Source organism: Daphnia pulicaria, chromosome 7 (genome assembly GCF_021234035.1).
Source record: "Daphnia pulicaria isolate SC F1-1A chromosome 7, SC_F0-13Bv2, whole genome shotgun sequence".
Classification (NCBI taxonomy): Eukaryota; Metazoa; Arthropoda; class Branchiopoda; order Diplostraca; family Daphniidae; genus Daphnia; species Daphnia pulicaria.
In genome coordinates, this window is record NC_060919.1 from 4073889 (window position 1) to 4091961 (window position 18073).

Below are 18073 nucleotides of genomic sequence, written 5' to 3' on the forward strand. Positions count from 1 at the left end.
GGGATGGATTCTGTGTCGTCTGCTAGAAGAAAAACAAAACAATCAAACGCGACATTTATCCCATGGATGTGATTTAATAATTCGTATATTCCACGTCGTTCTAATCAAGGAAGAAATACTAAGGGATGGAAAATAAAGGACTACCTTTTTTCGGTCCTACTGTCGAGTTCTCTTCGGTTCGTTTGTATTTTTCATTTTCGTTTAAATTCGGTTTAAATCGGCAGTAACAAATTGCATCTTTGACAGGTTCCGCCCATCGAAACTAAAAGAATTTTGAGCTATTTCAACCAGTTTGTTTCCAATTCTGTTCAGTTACTAAACAAATTTGCAATTATATGTGATACCAAATTGCTGGATCTCAACTTTCGACTGCAAGATGTTGAAGCAACATTAGCCATTCTCGAAGCAAAGGTAAATTTCCTTTATTTACCAATTTCAATTCCACCAGCTCTACTTTTAAAGGTGCATAAATAGGGTAAATTAATATGAAATGATATTGTCATGAGAAACAAATTTAGATTAAGCAAGACTAGGCTTACCTACTTGGTTATTTAACAATACATGTCGAGCCAACTCACTCGAGTGTATCACTTGGGGTTTGTTAATCATTTATAGACAATGAATGGCTGATTCTTTTTTCTTTTGAAAACAGTTGGCTTCAGTTCCTGCACTGGAAACTACTTCAATACCGGCCATCCCACCTACAGTGCCTGCCACCAGCTCAGAATCTGTACCAGTGGCTGCAAGCGTTCAGATCCCTCCATCCGCCGTTCCACCAGTCTTTCCTGAAGATGTTTCTAGCGTCCACCAGACGGCGGTGGCGCCTCCGAATCCCGAAATCCTTCGGTTCGTCAAAATGCTTGCCTTTGGGGTTCCGTTACTGGCCGTCGAGCAGAAAATGCGAGCAGAAGGTTACGATCCGTCGCTGCTCAACAGCGGCAGAGTTGACGTCACCCAGGCCCCACCAGCACCGCGATCAACCCATTCGAGCTCCGACGACGACGAAGAATCAAATAGCGACGACTATTAACACAAATAACAATTAATCATTTTCCCCGAGACTTCTGAAATTTCAGTCTTATCGTGCCTGTATACTTGATGCATGGAGAAAGGATTCCGATCATAAATAGACATAATCAATTCTCAATCGACGGTTGTAACCGGAGAGCCTTGATGAGCGAGTCTCAACGCGTGATGATTTATATGTTTGGCCCCACGTATAGACAATATACCACCACCACCACAACAACAACAACACTCTTGAATAATGCATGTCAAGAAAAAGAGTCACGGGCCCAGCACTCAGGCCGATTGCCAAGACTCGTACGTCCTTGAGAAAAGCTTCCAGTTGTGCGTTAGACGGGAGAGATGATCTCTCCGGACAGCCCACACGAGGATCCCGACAGCCAACCCCACCACTCGGCAGATCCAGCAGCGACGTATCAAAGCCCCCCCGGCATATTGATTTGACAATGACACAAACAGGCCTCTAATATCGTGTTAGTGCTGCAAATCGTCGGTTGGGTTGGTTTTTAAATTTTTATTTTTTCTCTCTCTCCCAGTCGAGTCAATAAAATCAAATGCAACTAAAAGGGGTGGTGTATTTTTAGATAACACGGACCCGGCGAGTTTAATTTTAAAACAAGCTCCTCGCCCAGCTGTACACCTCGGAACTCTCGAGAAAAAGAAAAGAAAAAAGACTTGGAGCTCTTTCTCCTAGAGTCAAACATTTTCCACGAAACCTATACACACACAACACTCTTGGATATCGTAACATAACATTCAAACGTAAACATTGGTCTCTTATATGTATAGGTCCGAGTGGCAAGAGAGAAGAACTTTGGCCCATTTGGAAAATAACAAGAACCCCATTTCTTCTAGCTCGCAGAGTGTGTGTTGTGTGTGGGGGCATCCGGCGGGCAACACAGTAGCCCATTGGACCCGATTTTGAGTTTCTTTTCTTTTATAAACGAGACCGTCGACGACTAGCGTCCGTGGCAGGAGCGAAATGTGGAGCACGGCCGTGCTAAACTTAGAGCCTCTTTTTACCTCGACTGACTCACGACTCTATTTGTGTCGGTGATGCGGGCGCGGTGGGTGTCGATCGTCCCGACAACTTCAAGACAAACACACACACACACACACTTACTTACTTGTACACACACGATATATACTGGCTTGATATGTTTCAGCTGGAACTGGGCTACAAGCGTGTGATTCATTTGAAGCCCAGGGATTGCTGGGAGAACTATCCGATGAGTCTTGAGGACAACATTTGAACGTTGATACGCGCAAACGGCGTCAGCGATGAGCCACACCGCAATTTTGTTTTTGCTTTCTTTTGTCCTTGGTTGGCTCAAAGATGTGTGCAGACGACGACGATGTGTAATCGATCCTGGAATGGACCGCGTCTATTTTCGGTTGGGAAAAATACAAACGAGAAGAAGAATGAAGATTCCTGATGATCTTTTTGTGCGCGCGGGGGTTTTAGATGCTTTTAAAAGCGATTCAGGAGCGATATCTTTGATGCTCAACACCTACTTGGGAGCAGTCGAAAGGAGGAGCCCTGCAGGAATTGAAAAGGATCTATGGGATGGATCCAACCTTCTATCTCATATTGAGGTCTAACAAATTCTTCAAAGGAGGCCACACCAAAAATTCAAAGGCCAAGAATATCAGACAGCTCATTAGCTAAATGGCGGCTGACCCTTTTGCGGCGTGTCCCGAGTGTGGCACTTTCCAGCTGGCACGGCTTGGAAATGGCTTTTTGCGTGACCCCCCGTCCCTTGCTGGCTGTTGGCGTGCCATCTCATTTCCATAGTGGTTCCACAAAGGAGCTGATCATCTAGCAGGACGGGGGGTTTCGTCATCGCGGGAGAGATGGAAATGCTTCTCGTTCCAGGCGCAACTTCCACAGGTCACACCCACAATTTGTGCGTCTGGAATCCTTCCGCCGGTATAGTAGCAGCGTCTAGCCGGCCCTATATTTGGGCATTGGTCGAAAAGGATATTTTTTCGGAAGATTTTTTAGAAGAACGGCTAGGAGCTGCAGAGCTGCAGAGAATCCGGCAATATCACGGGTAAACGGTTTCCCCTATACCCCCCTCCCCCTCACTCCAACCGATATAACTCCCGCAAACGCACGCGCTCTCTTTGACGATGACATTTGTCCGTCCCCGAAGTGACAGATTTCGTCTCGATCGATCACGTCACAAGACCCGCGAGGGACATTCGCCCGCTGGCACTTCTCCTATCGCAAATGGATAACAATTTTCTAATAGGGAAAACATTTTGAAGCGCCTATATAAGAACGCGCTCGCGCTCTGATGCCATTTTCTCATCTTCAAAAGTCCCGCGCGACTATTTTCGACAGAAGAAGAAGAAGAAGAAGAAGTAGACACAAGAAAATAAAAAAAAATTGTCGGCTGTCACCGTGCCCTCGTCCGTCGAGGTCACATTCCTTTACCCGCGTGCAAAATAAAAAAAATAAAAAGTTTCATTTGATCCCGGTTCCGACCGACGACCATCCCGCGTAAGTTGTAGCGATCCTACTATATCCAACACAAGGCGATGATTCACGGCTAAACTTAGAAAATGCGGAGAAAATGTGCATATAGCATCATGCACACGAGGTACTAATATCCACTCGTTTTTTTGGGGGGTATTTATCGTTTGGCCACACGACCCAAAAAGAAATCAAAAGACCCGCGAAAACAATTCAAAAATAAAATCATTTGAGCCAAATAAGAGCAAAGCAGCAGCAGACGGTTGGAATCGGGCGTGACGAATTCGTCACCTCTCTTGCCACACGCGCCGAAAGGTAAATAAAAAGATGACACGATCTCCCGTTTCGTTTGGTTGGTGGATGGGAGTTGCTAGAAGAACTAGGCCGTCCAGATGAGAAAAATAATAAAAAAAAAAAGAGTTACCGATTTGCTGCTGAGCGGAGAGAGAAGCAAATGTCGGCGCCGAGTGAAAAATAGCTATTGAGCGCATCGGTCTATAATTAAACCCCCCCCCCCGAGTTTCAAGAGAGAGAGAAAGGGCGTGGTCGTTTTGGTGGTGGTGGTGGTGGAGAAGAAGGAAAAAAAGAAAAACGACGTTTGGTTAAAGGGGAGAAAAGTTCGCCCCGGTGTAGCTGCTGCTGTAGGATTCGCCGCAAAAGGGAGGGTCCGATGGATGTGGAATCTCGACGGCGATTGGGTCCCATGGTCTGCTGTTACGTGTCACCGTCTGATTGTTTTCCCTTTTTCTTTTTGTGAACTTGACCCCCGCGCACGTCTTCTCCACCCTATATTACACGGGGTGGGACCGTCGCAAGTCCTCACTGTTAATCACAAGCTCCGCAGCTCTCGTAAGCAGCTCGACCGTCGCCCTCACACCGTTGCCCAGGGATAAAGAAACCCCAGTGCCTTAACCTGTTTCGACGCTAGTTGGTTGCCGACTCTGTGACCTAACACAACACACTCTCGTCTCGCTCTCTCTCTCTCTACGTTTTTACTCTCTCGCACAAGTTTACACCGGTAAGAACTCACTGCCGTTTCATTTCTTATTACATTCCGAATAGACTTTAAATTATAAGTGACAATCGCACAGAGCTTTTTTTGAATTGCAATGTGTAATTTTGAACAGAGTTATAAAAGTTTTGAAATAGTTTTGGGGGGAGCATTTTGATTCACGTCAAAAGTGAACGAGATTTTGGCAGACAAGTTTGAAAATTTGTTGGCTGGTTCGTTGCTTTTTTCAACGTTGACCGTCTAGTGATAGAAAAGATGGGGCGCCATTTTGTTTGGATTTGAGCTGCGATCTTTTGGGATCCTCCAGCAAGGATTGTGTCCATTGTTATTGTTGAAAAAATGTGCTGGGTAGTAGTAGAGTGTTTCCACGTTGTGTGTGTGCAGCAGTTGCTTGTCCAATTTCCCCCCAACAGACGGCCCCCTGCTGCTGCTGCTGCCGTTCGGCTGTTATAATATGGATCTAAATTTAAACCCGAAACGGTCCCCAGCACGGTAGACTCTCCTGTCCCACGTAAACCAAAAGATAAATACAAACACTCACACACACGGCGAGGTTCCCTTCCCCGGTTCAATGAGGTCCTTATATGGGCCTCTCTCGGTTACTCACTCACCTTCGCGCACCGATCATCGCTCATTTTGCTTGCCGATACAATTTGTGATTTCTTTCAGCTGTTAATCTAATTTTTCGTTTCTATTTGATGCAGATCCTTTAGCGTTTCAAGATGCCTTTCGTCCCCGTCGATATCGCCAAGTGCCCCAAGTGCTCCAAGTCCGTGTACGCCGCCGAAGAGCGCGTAGCCGGTGGCATGAAATGGCACAAGCAGTGCTTCAAATGCGGTAAAATGATCTAATCAACTTTGATTCGCCTTAAGAAAAAAAAATGGAGAAAATGAGGCTGGATGAAAGATGGAAGAAGATGTGGATGGAGGAAGATGTTGATGGAAGATGGAAGCGGTGTTTGGATGGAGAATGACGTTTGGATAACAATTGATTGTCGATTTGATACAAGTATCATTAATCATTTTCCCTCCTTTGTTTATTTCAAGGCCTGTGCAACAAGATGTTGGACTCTACCAACGCCAACACTCACGAGAACGAGCTCTTCTGTAAGGTTTGTCACGCTCGCAAGTACGGACCCAAGGGATACGGATTCGGCGGTGGCGCCGGAGCTTTGAGCATGGACGTCGGAGAACATTTGGGCAACACTCAGTCCGTCTCGTAAGTCCCGACATTCTCTTATTTCTTTTCTTTCATTTTTTGGGATCTTGGAGAATTTTCATACGGAATTTTTCTTTACCCATGCGTAGCCTTATCTATATACATATTATATACATACACCACAAAAAAAAACCACCGTACATAATAACAACCGTTTAGCTCAAATCCTGTGTGTACATTTGCCAACAAAAAAACAGAAGCCGTTTTTATATTAATTTTGTGGCATTTGTTTTGTTTTTTTATCAAATTATTTTATTTAATTATTTTTTGGTTTGTTAACGGTTGACTTGAGCGAAGTAACGCAAGTGGCGCGCTTCATCAAATTTTTAGCTTTTTCCTGCTCGTATTTTTTTAAAATTCGGGGCCGATTATTAAAAGCGATCCAATCCGATTAGTTACATAATCGATTGACTTAAATGAATCAAAATTTATTTTTAGGGGATGAAAAACAAATGGTATAATCAGGTCGGGGGCTAATAAAAAAACAACAACAAAAAGGGCGTTCCTTATACCACTAGACGATTTTTTAAATTTAAAAATAATGAATTATTTAATGGAATTCGATTTATAAGACGAGACATTCAAAGAGTGACGTGTTGTCTCTCTCTTTCTTTCTCCCTTCTCCCCTGTTTTGTTTGGTTCCTGTTCTTACATCAGAAACAAGCCGATCGACGCTGTTTACGGGGCTAAGCCTTGAACGCGCGAGTAGTAAGGAGAACGCCACGTGCACACACACACACACACCTTTACTGCCAAACCAGACTCGAAAAACAAACAAAAAAAAAATTATTATTACAAAACACAATTCCCCATCGCCGACTTATATAACCGCCCTATTACACCCCCCAACTTTCAATATGCCACTTACTATTTCCTTCTCCAGACATTCAAATTTGGCGCGCTTTGAAATAATTTTATTTTGCACTCCAATTCGGTCCTTTATTTTATTTTTTGAATAATTTTCCTTCGTTCAATTAGCAATATCTCCATTGGCTTTTTATATTTTCGAGTTCTCTATAGTTTCCCTGATTCCTCGTACATACGATTGACCTTTTTTCGCTTTAGACAACAAATTCTGAAAATTTTTACGTTTTAATTTGTTTCTTCCTTCCTTCTTCATTTTCCGCTTTAACTTTTTTTTCCATTTTTTTTTTCATTTTAACGTGGCGTTACATTATTTACCAATTGGTTTCAGACATAATAAAAAAAGAACAACACAATTTCTTTTGCTCTCGGTAAATTTTTTAATTACAAATAATTTCATTGCGTCACTTGCGACACCACACAAAAATCAAATTATCCAATTCCGGCGTTGACGCGATGTGTGTGTGTTTGTTTCGACACCGTTTCCAACAGTAAGAAATATTCAGATCAGGTATAGTTTGATGACGAAATCTATAAGATGGAAAGGTTTGAAATTCCTCCAGCATATTAATTTTTATTCTCGTTTGGGCTATTTGGCATTTTTGGCTGATGCTGGCTCGGCGCGCGCTCAAAAAATTCGATTGCGGATGATTTCTTTTTAATTTAACGATATAATTTTTAATTGATAAAAAAAAAATGTTTTGGGTTTTATTTTTTGTGGCCCGATCGATTAATTTCATTCACAAACTCTCCCACACTTCAGTCACCTTTCTCTCTCTCTCACTCTCTTGATTGCTATAAAGTCCACACACAACCAGAGCTCTGGAGTTTGATCGTTTTCTATATTCATCTTCTGTTTCTCTTCATTGCCTTTTTCAAATCTGACACTCACCAAATCTTCTTGGTCGTGCGATTTTATTTTTTAAAATTTCACTTGTCTATGTCTCACCTCATTTTTCTTTTTTGGTTTGGTTTTTTATTTTCTTTGATGAATAACCGCGAGCAACCAAAAATGAATTCGAAAATTTAGATTTTAATGTCTTTTTTTTTATTTCTCACTTTTGTATTGATGATATAACAGTCCATTAATAAGAAAAAAAAAGTTACGACCATCAAGTTGATGATTGTACTATATCGGATGGTAATGGGATAAGGAACTGCCCTCAATTTGTTTACGAGCCCTTCGATTATTTTTATCATTTTATTTTCCTCGTCCAAAAACAATTGAAATCTTTTTATTTGTCAACAAATCAAATATTCAAAAAGAAAAAAAAAAAGAAAGTAAATCTAGGCGAATTGTCTTTCATTTTTTAAATGAATCTTCCTTTTTCAGATTCGTGAGCAATTGATTCACTTTTCGGATTGAATTCTCTTTGATATAATCAGCGCCAATTTTCTTTCCGACAATCGATGCCTGATGTTCTGCTCTCTTTTCATTGGAGACATTTCTTTCCTCGTTTTTAATTTTGGTTTTGATTTCATTTGATTCAATTTTCTTCTTATTACATTATTCGATTTTTTGGGAGTCCCTTTTCCCATTGCTCATTCCAGTACTATTTTTGCAGACTCGATCCATTTTCTTTGGTAGCATTATTATACAACTTCCGAAACGCAAATTCCAGATCTCTATTTTGAAATTATTTCTGTAAAATTCGTGCAATAATTTTTTTAAAAGAAGAAGAGTCCCCGCCCCCTTTCCCTAATGCTATGACGACCATCACGACACACCATTAACCCTAAAACACTAAACTCTCAAAGAAATCCACACCCGCTTATACTCATTCGCTTCACTGCGTGCTTATATTTACATGCGAGGGATTTTAATACTGGCTATTCGCGTGAATTATGTAATTCAGACATAGCTTTTTATATATAACTTGAAAGGAATTTAATTAAATGCGCATTTGGCAAAAACAAAAAGGCAAATAAGATGGCAAAATTCAATTGAATTTTTAACCAAAAAGCTTGGCTTCATTCATCAAACTATCTTTTACGGCATGATTACGTAACTGATGGACGTGGCCTACATATTTGGCTTATATAACTCTCAATTTTCGATTGACATTCAATCCGGTTCGGGGAAGAAAACAAAAATAAACTTGTCTATTAAATTAAATAGTATCTATTTTCCACATTGCATAGCAACGAATTCATTATCTGAATCCGGATTGAAATCCATCGAGCTTTATTTCGCTGAATGTTTTGGCTGTCTGCCCTGCGATTGCAGGACGGGCATCTCATTATCTTTTTTTGTGTCTTGTTTTGAAAAAGTGTCGACGAGATCAAAATAATCTTATACATTCTTTTCACCTCCTCCCTCCGCCGCTATCCGATTTCATTCCGGACGACATACCAACCAACAGCAATCGCCCGGCTCCGGGTGCCGAGAAGCCAGTGCCGCAGGCTCCGGCTGGCGAAGGATGCCCCCGTTGCGGTGGCCACGTCTACGAAGCCGAGCGGATGTTGGCCGGTGGCAGAGTACGTATTATAGACACTACTACTAGTACTATAATCCAGCTGGTTGTTTGGCAATAATAAGAAATCGATTATTTGTCTTGATGTTGGCAGTCGTGGCACAAGAAGTGCTACAAGTGCAAGGACTGCCGCAAGCATCTGGACTCGACCAACTGCTGCGAAGCTCCCGACAAAGAAATCTACTGCAAACGTAAGTATTATTTAATAGCGTCACAATTTTGTATGTAGGCCATCTTGCGAATAATAACGCAATCGAGAAATATCTTCGGATGGATAAATAATTTCCACGAGATGCAGTAGACGAGAAATGATTTTAGCGATAATTATATGAATCATCAAATTTTAAAATTAGTGTGCTACGGCAAGAAATTCGGACCGTCCGGCTACGGTTTTGGTCAAGGTGCCGGAATTTTGCAGAGCGACGCTCTGACAGTTTTGAGGTATACACCCACATTCCACATGCAAAAAGAAAAACAAAAACGAACGAACGAATAATCCATTTAAAAAACCTTTTTTTTTTCAAAAAACCGCGGCTTTTTTAAAACAATTCTTTTTCGCGCGCTAATTTTAAATCTTAAAATTTTTTTTTCCGTTTCAAAAAATCTCTAAGCCAATTTGTGTTCGCTTATTCATATAATTTCGCTTATTTATTTAATTGATAATGACGACGTACAATCATTAAGGCTTGGCTTTTAATTCATTTTCATGCCTGGGCTATAATAACCAATGATTTTTTAAAAATTTTCTTTCCCAACCATTTCCTATTCTCTCCTTTTTTTGGGTCCGCCGACGATGACGACCAATAAAACAAAACACTCACACATGTATAACATCTCATATGGCCGAATAATCCAGTTTGCTATGCCAAAGGATTCGGCCCGATAGGCTATGGCTTCGGCACGACACTTACCTCCGACGTAGACCGCCTCGATAAGGGGTAGGTGTGCCGCTGTAAACCCCAGCTTATATTATTTGATTGCTACTTTTGTACATAACAGCCTTCATATTTTTAATTATTTCGCTTGCCGCAAAGTGTCTACCAGCATTTTCAAATTTCTTTTTTAAAAATTAAATTCCAACTAGAATAAAATAAACTAATGATTGTTGTTTTTTAAAATGAAATTGTGCAACGCAGCAATGCGGAAAAGATGCGGCCAAGCCGGCCGGATTTGGGCGTCATCAAGGCGACTGAAGGACAGGACGGATGCCCGCGCTGCGGCGGCGCCGTCTTCGCCGCCGAGACAATGTTGGCTCGTGGAACGGTAAAAATTTAAAAAGAATTACAAATTATTTAAAACTAAGAAAGAAAAAAGCTCATTATTAATTTTTTAATTTTAAATTTTGATTGGATTTCGGTGGCAGGTTTGGCACAAGACTTGCTTCAACTGCAAAGAGTGCAAGCGCGTATTGGACTCGGTGCTGGCCTGTGACGGGCCAGATCGTGACGTCTACTGCAAGCTCTGCTACGCCAAGAAATTCGGCCCCAAAGGATACGGATTCGGCGCCGGAGGCGCTTTCCTGATGGCCGACTCCATTCCGTACGTTTTGGCTGCCGGCTCCATGCCAAACATTTTTATGTACACATCCTACTGCAATTTCTGTATCTCATTTCAATTTTTTTGTCTATAATTCAGAAACGACATGGAAAATTTGGCTTTCAAGGCTATCGACACCAAGACCATCAAGGCTCCGGAGGGCCAGGGTTGCCCCCGTTGCGGCGGAAGCGTCTTTGCGGCTGAGCTGATGCTGTCCAAGGGACAAGTGAGTCATACACAATTAATCGCGACGTCCAGGCTTATACTGTACAACCCAATGAATATGAAAATGTGATTTGTATTTTTAGGAGTGGCACAAAAAGTGCTTCAGCTGTGGCGACTGCCACCGGCCGCTGGACTCTGTCCTGGCCTGCGACGGTCCCAACAAGGACATTTACTGCAAGGCCTGCTACGGCAAACGATTCGGACCGAAAGGCTTCGGCTACGGCCACTCGCCCACTCTGGTCTGTACTACAGGCACCGCTGACGTGCCCGTCGAGGCCAAGCAGGGCCTCAAGGCCGCAGAAGGTGAGGGCTGCCCTCGCTGTGGATTCTGCGTCTACGCCGCCGAGCAGATGATTAGCAAGACCCGAGTAAGTTTTGACATCATTTCCTTATTTTTTTAAATTCCTATTTTTTAATTGGGTTAATTTGGACATATTAGGTGTGGCACAAGCGCTGTTTCAACTGCAGCGATTGCCATCACTCGTTGGACTCGACCAACCTGAACGACGGTCCCGACAATGACATTTACTGCGTCGGCTGCTATCGCAGAAAGTTCGGCCCACACGGAGTCGGTTACGGCATGGGCGGCGGAGCTCTGCAAACTTTCTAAAACTAAAAATTTTAAAAAACAAAACAAAACAACAAAAGAATCATTTTTCGGACAATACGATTTATAGTTGATGTTGATGACGGGGTTATTAACCGCATCACTCGCGCTGTCCGCTGCTTTTTCACCTCCTAAAATTTGAGGGATTACCACAAAAAAAAGAGAAAAATATTAAAAAAAAAGAAAATAAAAATATTAATCAAATGCTTTTTATGGGGAATTAAGTTAAGTGGGGGGATTTTTTCTAAATTAAAGAAAAACAAAATAAAATTTTGTTTTCAGCTTTTTGATACACCACCAATGTCCAGACACAAAATTTCTTTCTATTATTACCCACCCAAAAACGAAATAATCCACATACGATTGTTCAAAATTATATTTAATCTCCGAATGTTTTTTTTTTTTTTTCCTTTTTCTTCGCTCCGATACCTATCAAATTTTACTAATCGATTGATCCTAGCGTATAATATTTGTAGTCTTTTTATTTTTCAAAAAATGGCGGGCAGAAATGTCGGCCTTTATTCATGGAATGAGTCGTTCTAGTCCCTGATTCATCATGCATCTAACTCGTGTCGTGAAAGGCCTTTTTTCAAAAACATACTTAAAGATGAACAGAATCAAAATTGAATGGCAAAAAGATGGAAAAAACAAATTTGAATGAAAGAAATCGACAACAGGTGACGCTAAAGTCGTCATTTCTTGAATTCTCTAAATTTCTTTTTTCTTCTTTTTGTCGGTGTTTTTTTTATTTTAAAAATTTTCTGTTTGGCTTTTGATATTATTTTATTTGATGCTGCTATTTTCCTATTATTTATACACAAGTTGATTTTATGTTTGAAGGAGAGAGCGCATGTGTGTGATGACGTGTCCGAGTGTGATGACGAGGTGGCCATATTTGTATAACGATATTTTGATTTTTATTATTATTATTATTTTTTTTTTTTTAATTTAAATTTGTTGCTATAATTTTTTCAACCTCTTATTTTTGATTACCCCCTCTCCTCAAATTCTTTGCGGCTTTTGGCGACCATTTCATCCACCAGGAAACAAACAATCACGACGACAAGCAGACAAAATTGTTGACTAATAACTCGTTACGTCTTTATAAATAACACGCGCTGACAGCAGCTGATGAATTGTGTCCTATTTTGTTTGTCTTTTTTCTTTATTTGATTTTATTATTATTTTTTTAAATTCCACTATTCACCTGGGAGCTGTTTCAGCGTTAAAAAAAAATTGATTCCCTGTTTGATTTCTTATTCTGCTTCTCTCTCGCCCTTTGATTCTGTAGCGGCAACAGCGCTTCCTTATTATTATTATTATTCGTTCAAGAATTATCTATTCAGACTTGGATATCTTCTTGATTCATTTTTATTTTTTTTTATTTATTTTTTAAATTTATTATTGGGTTTCTCCAGTATCGCTTTTACATAATCCAGAACAAAGTTTTCCATTTATCTGATTTTTGACAAGTTTAATCATCGAGTTCAAACATTGAACTAAACAAACAAAATGCACACACGTGAAACTCGAGACATTTTTTCTTTTTCTTTTAAGTTTGGGTTTGGAGGGTGGTCGTTTATCATGAATTTCTTATCTTCTCCTGCTGTTGTTGTCTGTTGGGTCACACACACACACACACACACACAGCTGTGATAAGTCTGTAATATCACCTGGAATGTTGGGAACTGACGGAAGCTTTTCACTGCCTTTGAATGGACTAAACGAAAAAACCGAACGGAATCTAAATAATAAGCTGATCAATTTCCTTAAATTGCGAACGATTTCATTTGACGGAATGGACCTTGACTCCCGAATTTCTAGCGAAAAATCAACCTCCCCCCCTCCCCCCCAAATTCATTTCCGACATTAAAAAAAAAAAAATTTTCGTTGCTTTTATTTCTGCATCGATTGATAATTATTTCCTATCAAAATGTTTCGTTTAATCATATTTCGCCTTTGGTTGCACAAACTCATTTGGAGTCGCAAAACAAAAAAAAAAGATGGCAACCTGAAATTGAAAAGAAAAAAAAAAAGGTTTTCAAACATTCTTTGTTCAGCAACGCGTATACATTAATAATAATTGTACATCTCGCCTTTTTTATTTAAACTGTCGACCTTCCCATTTTGATGCCTCCCTCCCTCCTTCCTATATGCCCCTTCTCTCATGACGTGCTTGCCTTCTTTTGAAGCGAATACAAACTGAATTTCTCAGTTGGGAAAAAAAATAAAATAGAATTTCATTTCTATGCGGGGCGGAGGATTCTCGGTACCATATACACCAAAGTGTGTGTATGTGCACAGCTGCTGGAACAAGGACACTATTGTTTGCTGAGCCTATATATACTTTTACATATACCCACAGGGAGAGTTTCAGGTATAGTATAGCTGCGTCCTCATGTGTGTATGTAGGAATGCCTTTGAGACATTTCGGCGTGTGTTTTTCTCTTGAGGAAATGGACCAAGGGACTTGACCTGACAGATCCGCCCATCAAGAAAGAAAATAGACCCAAAACATAAGGATTTGTTTGCGCTCTAGGCTATTTTTTTGTATTTAGATTTGAAGCGGTGTACATCTAATTCATGAATGTTAGAAAGGTATTTTATTATTGGCGCCGAGCAAGAGGGATGGAAGAGAGAGGTTTAGTGCACTAGCGGATATAAAAATGTTTCTATATGTTGTGGGTTTAATAGAAACAGCGCACATTCGAATGCATCGCCTTCAGTTCTTGGATTTCTTTTCGCAACAGTTGGATTTGACGGAGTAGTGAATCAGTTGGACCTGGGAAAAACAAAATAATCAGCGGTCGAAGTCAATGAAGAGCTAATTATTCTACAAGATGGAAAATATGTTATTACAGCATGACACTTCTTCTAAGGGAACGGACTGGAATGGGCGTCCATCGGTGCACGTTCCGTTGTTGACTTGGAACAAAAGTGCCGGGTTGTCGCGGATGAGCCACGAAATGTTGCAGCCGCAGGCGATTCTTGAAGCTGAAAATTCACGCAATGAATAATGAAGGAATAACTTAATAGTAATGCTAATAATGTTCAATTACTTGGATTTAAGTTGATGGTGAGACGATTCGACTCAAGTGGTTCTAAGAAAACGCTTTCTTTAAACTCGGTCATGTTCAACTGGAAATTAATCGTGTCACGAACAAACATTCCTATTAAAAAAACAATAGTCAATAGTAATTTCTGGCAAAATTTCTTTCACTGATTACTTGCCTTCTAGAGTAGTAATATTGTTCACTGTCTGAGAATTGGAAGAATACAAATTGACGGTTAAAGTTTGCAACTGCGTCTTCGGATTGGGAAGTAAAACAGAAACGTCCGTCGCGTTTTCGTTCAACGTCATCGAGAACGTGTGCAGGTAAAAGGCTCCAGTCAAATTGGGAACAGCGGTGAAGTTGTTGCCTTCCAAATGCAACTCTTCGATCAATGTCAATTGAGACACGAATTCAATCGAATCGTCTTTCAGACTATTGCCAGTAAAGTCCAAATAAGTTAATTGGGGAAGTGACGCATCCGGAGCCAATGTCATTCGGGAAAGACCTCTCTGAGTTGCGCCAGTCCATTGTTTTGGGGAATAAACGGTGAAATTCTTCAAGCTTTCGAGCCTGGGTATGTTGGTGAGAGTCTCGACGTGACTGTCCATAAAGGCCAGTTTTCCCAATTGGTAACAGTTCTTCAGACAAGTTGTGTCAAACTGGCGCAAGTTACAATCTCTGAATGTGACATTGCCCGTCAAGCCACACACACCGGACCCATCAGTGAATGCGCCGATGCTGAAGAGGAGCAGATTTCCATTAACAGCGTTATTGTGGTCGCATTGAAATGTCACATTTTGAATTTGATATCCCGCCAGGAAATTGTCCGGTACGTAATTAAAATACGTTGAAGTGATATCATAAACATAAAAGGAGACAACGGGACCATAAGACTGGTAATAAACAAGGGCTTCCCTTGCTATTTCTGGAGAAGTGCCAGAATAATAACCAGCATCACATTCAATTCTCAATCCAGGATCCTGCGTGTAGCAGTAGCAACGAATTCCGCTGGTTTAAGTTCCGGGGCAGGATGGCGGAGTTTGGGCATTGATTCCTGTCGCCAAGACGACGATTCCTACCTACAAACGGCGCATTTTTAAAACGACAATTATAACAAGTATTTTTTTTTCTGGCAAATATGTTGCGATATTGCCAAACAAATTTGTTTACTTACAAAAAGAAGCAATAGGGAATCAGCCATTATATTGTTTGAATAACAGAAGGTGTAGGACATAAAATGTTATACGTCAGTCGAGCAAAGCTGATCTCAGAGATGACCTTGTTATATGCCGATTTCTCATCGAATATTTTAAGATATTGAGCGTTTCTCTATGGAGGTCTAACAGATTAATTCCGCTTGGCAACAGAATGTGGGCTATTGATAAAAGCGTGTGATCGTATGTCCGCAGGCAGTCCGCAGGCCTCTAAGATAATGAGATGCTTTACATATAACACTTGACAGTTATTGACATGCTGTATTAGAAATGGCTTGAACATTTGTAATAATTGCCTCGTGATCATAAGGACTGATTTTAATCTTTTCTAAGAAGATATCATAAGTGGACCATGATCTAATCATATCTGACTGGTATAACACACACAGTTCCGTCGCTTGGCTCAATAACAATGATAGAGCCTTACATAGACTATTACTACATAGCTTCCAGCCGAAAAAAAATTAATGTTTCTATGCTCTATGCTATTTTGTATTAGGTATTATTAAGTTACACTATAAACGGTATAATCTGATTCTTCAACATTTTGGTATTGGCACAATAGCAGCGGATAGGGATGGAAGCCGGATCTCGTAGTCGGAAGACAGATATACTTTCATTGAGAGGCCTACACCTGTGATTTAACAGGCAGCGAAAGTGGGCACTCTCTATTGCACCTGGAACTTTGCATCGCCTTCAGATTGTCATTTTCCTTTTGCAGACGATCGATTCGAAGAAGAAGCGATTTATTTGAACCTGGAAAAAAACGAAACAATCAGAGTGCATATTTAGATTTCCGAAAAATTGGAATGCTATCATAAGGTGTGGCATGTAAAATCAATAATTGAATATTACAACAAGAAACTTCTTCTGCAGGAATGGACTGGAATGGACGTCCATCGGTGCACGTCCCGTTGTTGATTTGGTTTAAAAGAGTCGGATTATCGCGTACGAGCCACGAGATGCTGCAACCACATGCAAATCTAGATGCTATAAATAAAATGACCTTTACAATGACTAAATATGACAACATACATATAAAATCTGAATTGTTTACCGGGATTTAAATTAATGGTGAGTCCATTCGTTTGAAGAGGTGCCAGAAATACTTCCTCGCTAAACTTTGTCATATTAAGTTTAAAGTTGATGACATCTTGAACAAACATTCCTAGGAAATAAAGAAGTTAGAATATTCCTTATAGTTTATGCAGACAACAGGGACAGGAACACATCACACACATCTTATTAGGCCTACCTTCCAAAGAAATGACATCGTGAATTGCCTGAGACTTGGAATCAAAAGTAGCACGCAGAGATCGCAACTGCGCTCTAGGATTTGGAAGTAGGACGGAGATTAACGTTTCAGTTGAATTGAGCGTCATGGAGACGGTATGCAAATGAAAAGAATCCGTCAGCTCAGGGACGACGGTGAAATTGTTGCCTTCCAAATGCAGCTCTTCGATAACCGTCAATTGAGACACGAATTCAATCGAATCATCATTGAGACTATTTCCAGAAAGGTCCAGGTAGCTTAGAAGTGGAAGGAGAGCTCCTGGAGCGAGACTCATTTGCGAAAGACCTTTTTGAGTTGCGTAAAACCACTGCCTTGGTGAATAAACGGTGAAGTTCTTCAAACTGTCGAGGGACGGTATATTAATAATTTTATCAACGTGACTGTCCATAAAAGCCAGCTTTTGCAACTGGTTGCAATTTATTAAAGTGGCAGTGTCGAATTGGCGTATGTTACAGTCTTGGATAGTCAAATTTCCCGCCAAGCCGCAAGTGCCGGACCCGTCTCTGAAAGCGTTGGCGCTGAACGTTAAAATCCCTTGGTTGACTGCGAATCCGTGACTGCATTGAAAACTAACGCTGGGAATCTGATTTCCCACAAGAAAATCATCGGGCACGTAATTGAAAACATAGCCAATGTTGCTTATTGTTAGCGAGACAATAGGGCCCTGCGGTTTGTGGAACTCTATTTCGGACATAATGTTTTCGGGACTGTAATAACCGTTGCATTCAAGACTGATTCCGGAGCTCAGCAAATCGCAATAGCAATATCCGGGGCCACCGGAAGCACAGGACGCGGCCCTCTGCGCATCGATGTTTTTCGCAAAGATAGAAACTGCTACCTGGATGTGAGACATTTTTCAACTATTTTAGAAATCCTGTTATTTATATAGCTCGTATAGAAAGCTAGCTTATAAAAGTATATACTTACAACAACAAGAAATAGGAAATTTGCCATCTTAATCATCAATATCAAAATTAGGAAGAAAACCTCTCCCGAAGAGACTGACAATCGGAAAAATATTTCCGATCGAATTTTTCTTTTATATAGGAGAACATAGAAATGATATCAGTA

At 40.7% G+C, this 18073-nt stretch overlaps 4 protein-coding genes across 5 annotated transcripts; 2 read left to right on the plus strand and 2 right to left on the minus strand.

The window, feature by feature from the left end:
• On the plus strand, nt 1–1241 carry LOC124350031 (WASH complex subunit 3-like). Its single transcript, XM_046801011.1, has 3 exons — nt 1–176; nt 247–411; nt 653–1241. Exons 1-3 carry the CDS (start codon nt 126–128, stop codon nt 1028–1030), a joined length of 594 nt encoding a protein of 197 aa, XP_046656967.1. The 5' UTR covers nt 1–125; the 3' UTR covers nt 1031–1241.
• Nucleotides 1242–4286: 3045 nt separating this feature from the next.
• Nucleotides 4287–13674, plus strand: LOC124349665 (muscle LIM protein Mlp84B-like). 2 transcript variants are annotated; one of them, XM_046800437.1, is made up of 11 exons: nt 4287–4523; nt 5222–5354; nt 5564–5735; nt 8963–9077; nt 9168–9264; nt 9930–10011; nt 10210–10336; nt 10437–10612; nt 10709–10835; nt 10918–11202; nt 11274–13674. In XM_046800437.1, exons 2-11 carry the CDS (start codon nt 5240–5242, stop codon nt 11442–11444), a joined length of 1467 nt encoding a protein of 488 aa, XP_046656393.1. In that variant the 5' UTR covers nt 4287–4523; nt 5222–5239; the 3' UTR covers nt 11445–13674. The 2 variants fall into 2 exon arrangements, with proteins under 2 accessions (XP_046656393.1, XP_046656392.1); XM_046800436.1 differs by lacking the exon at nt 9930–10011 and adding an exon at nt 9427–9514 and having other exon boundaries at nt 4289–4523.
• Nucleotides 13675–13964: 290 nt separating this feature from the next.
• Nucleotides 13965–15830, minus strand: LOC124349941. The gene is made up of 5 exons (XM_046800891.1): nt 15669–15830; nt 14673–15573; nt 14501–14611; nt 14301–14435; nt 13965–14223 (listed from the first exon to the last, which is right to left on the minus strand). Exons 2-5 carry the CDS (start codon nt 15100–15102, stop codon nt 14129–14131), a joined length of 771 nt encoding a protein of 256 aa, XP_046656847.1. The 5' UTR covers nt 15103–15573; nt 15669–15830; the 3' UTR covers nt 13965–14128.
• A 359-nt stretch (nt 15831–16189) lies between these two features.
• Nucleotides 16190–18019, minus strand: LOC124349725. Its single transcript, XM_046800534.1, has 5 exons — nt 17930–18019; nt 16964–17840; nt 16766–16876; nt 16564–16698; nt 16190–16464 (listed from the first exon to the last, which is right to left on the minus strand). Exons 1-5 carry the CDS (start codon nt 17963–17965, stop codon nt 16337–16339), a joined length of 1287 nt encoding a protein of 428 aa, XP_046656490.1. The 5' UTR covers nt 17966–18019; the 3' UTR covers nt 16190–16336.
• Nucleotides 18020–18073: the final 54 nt, after the last annotated feature.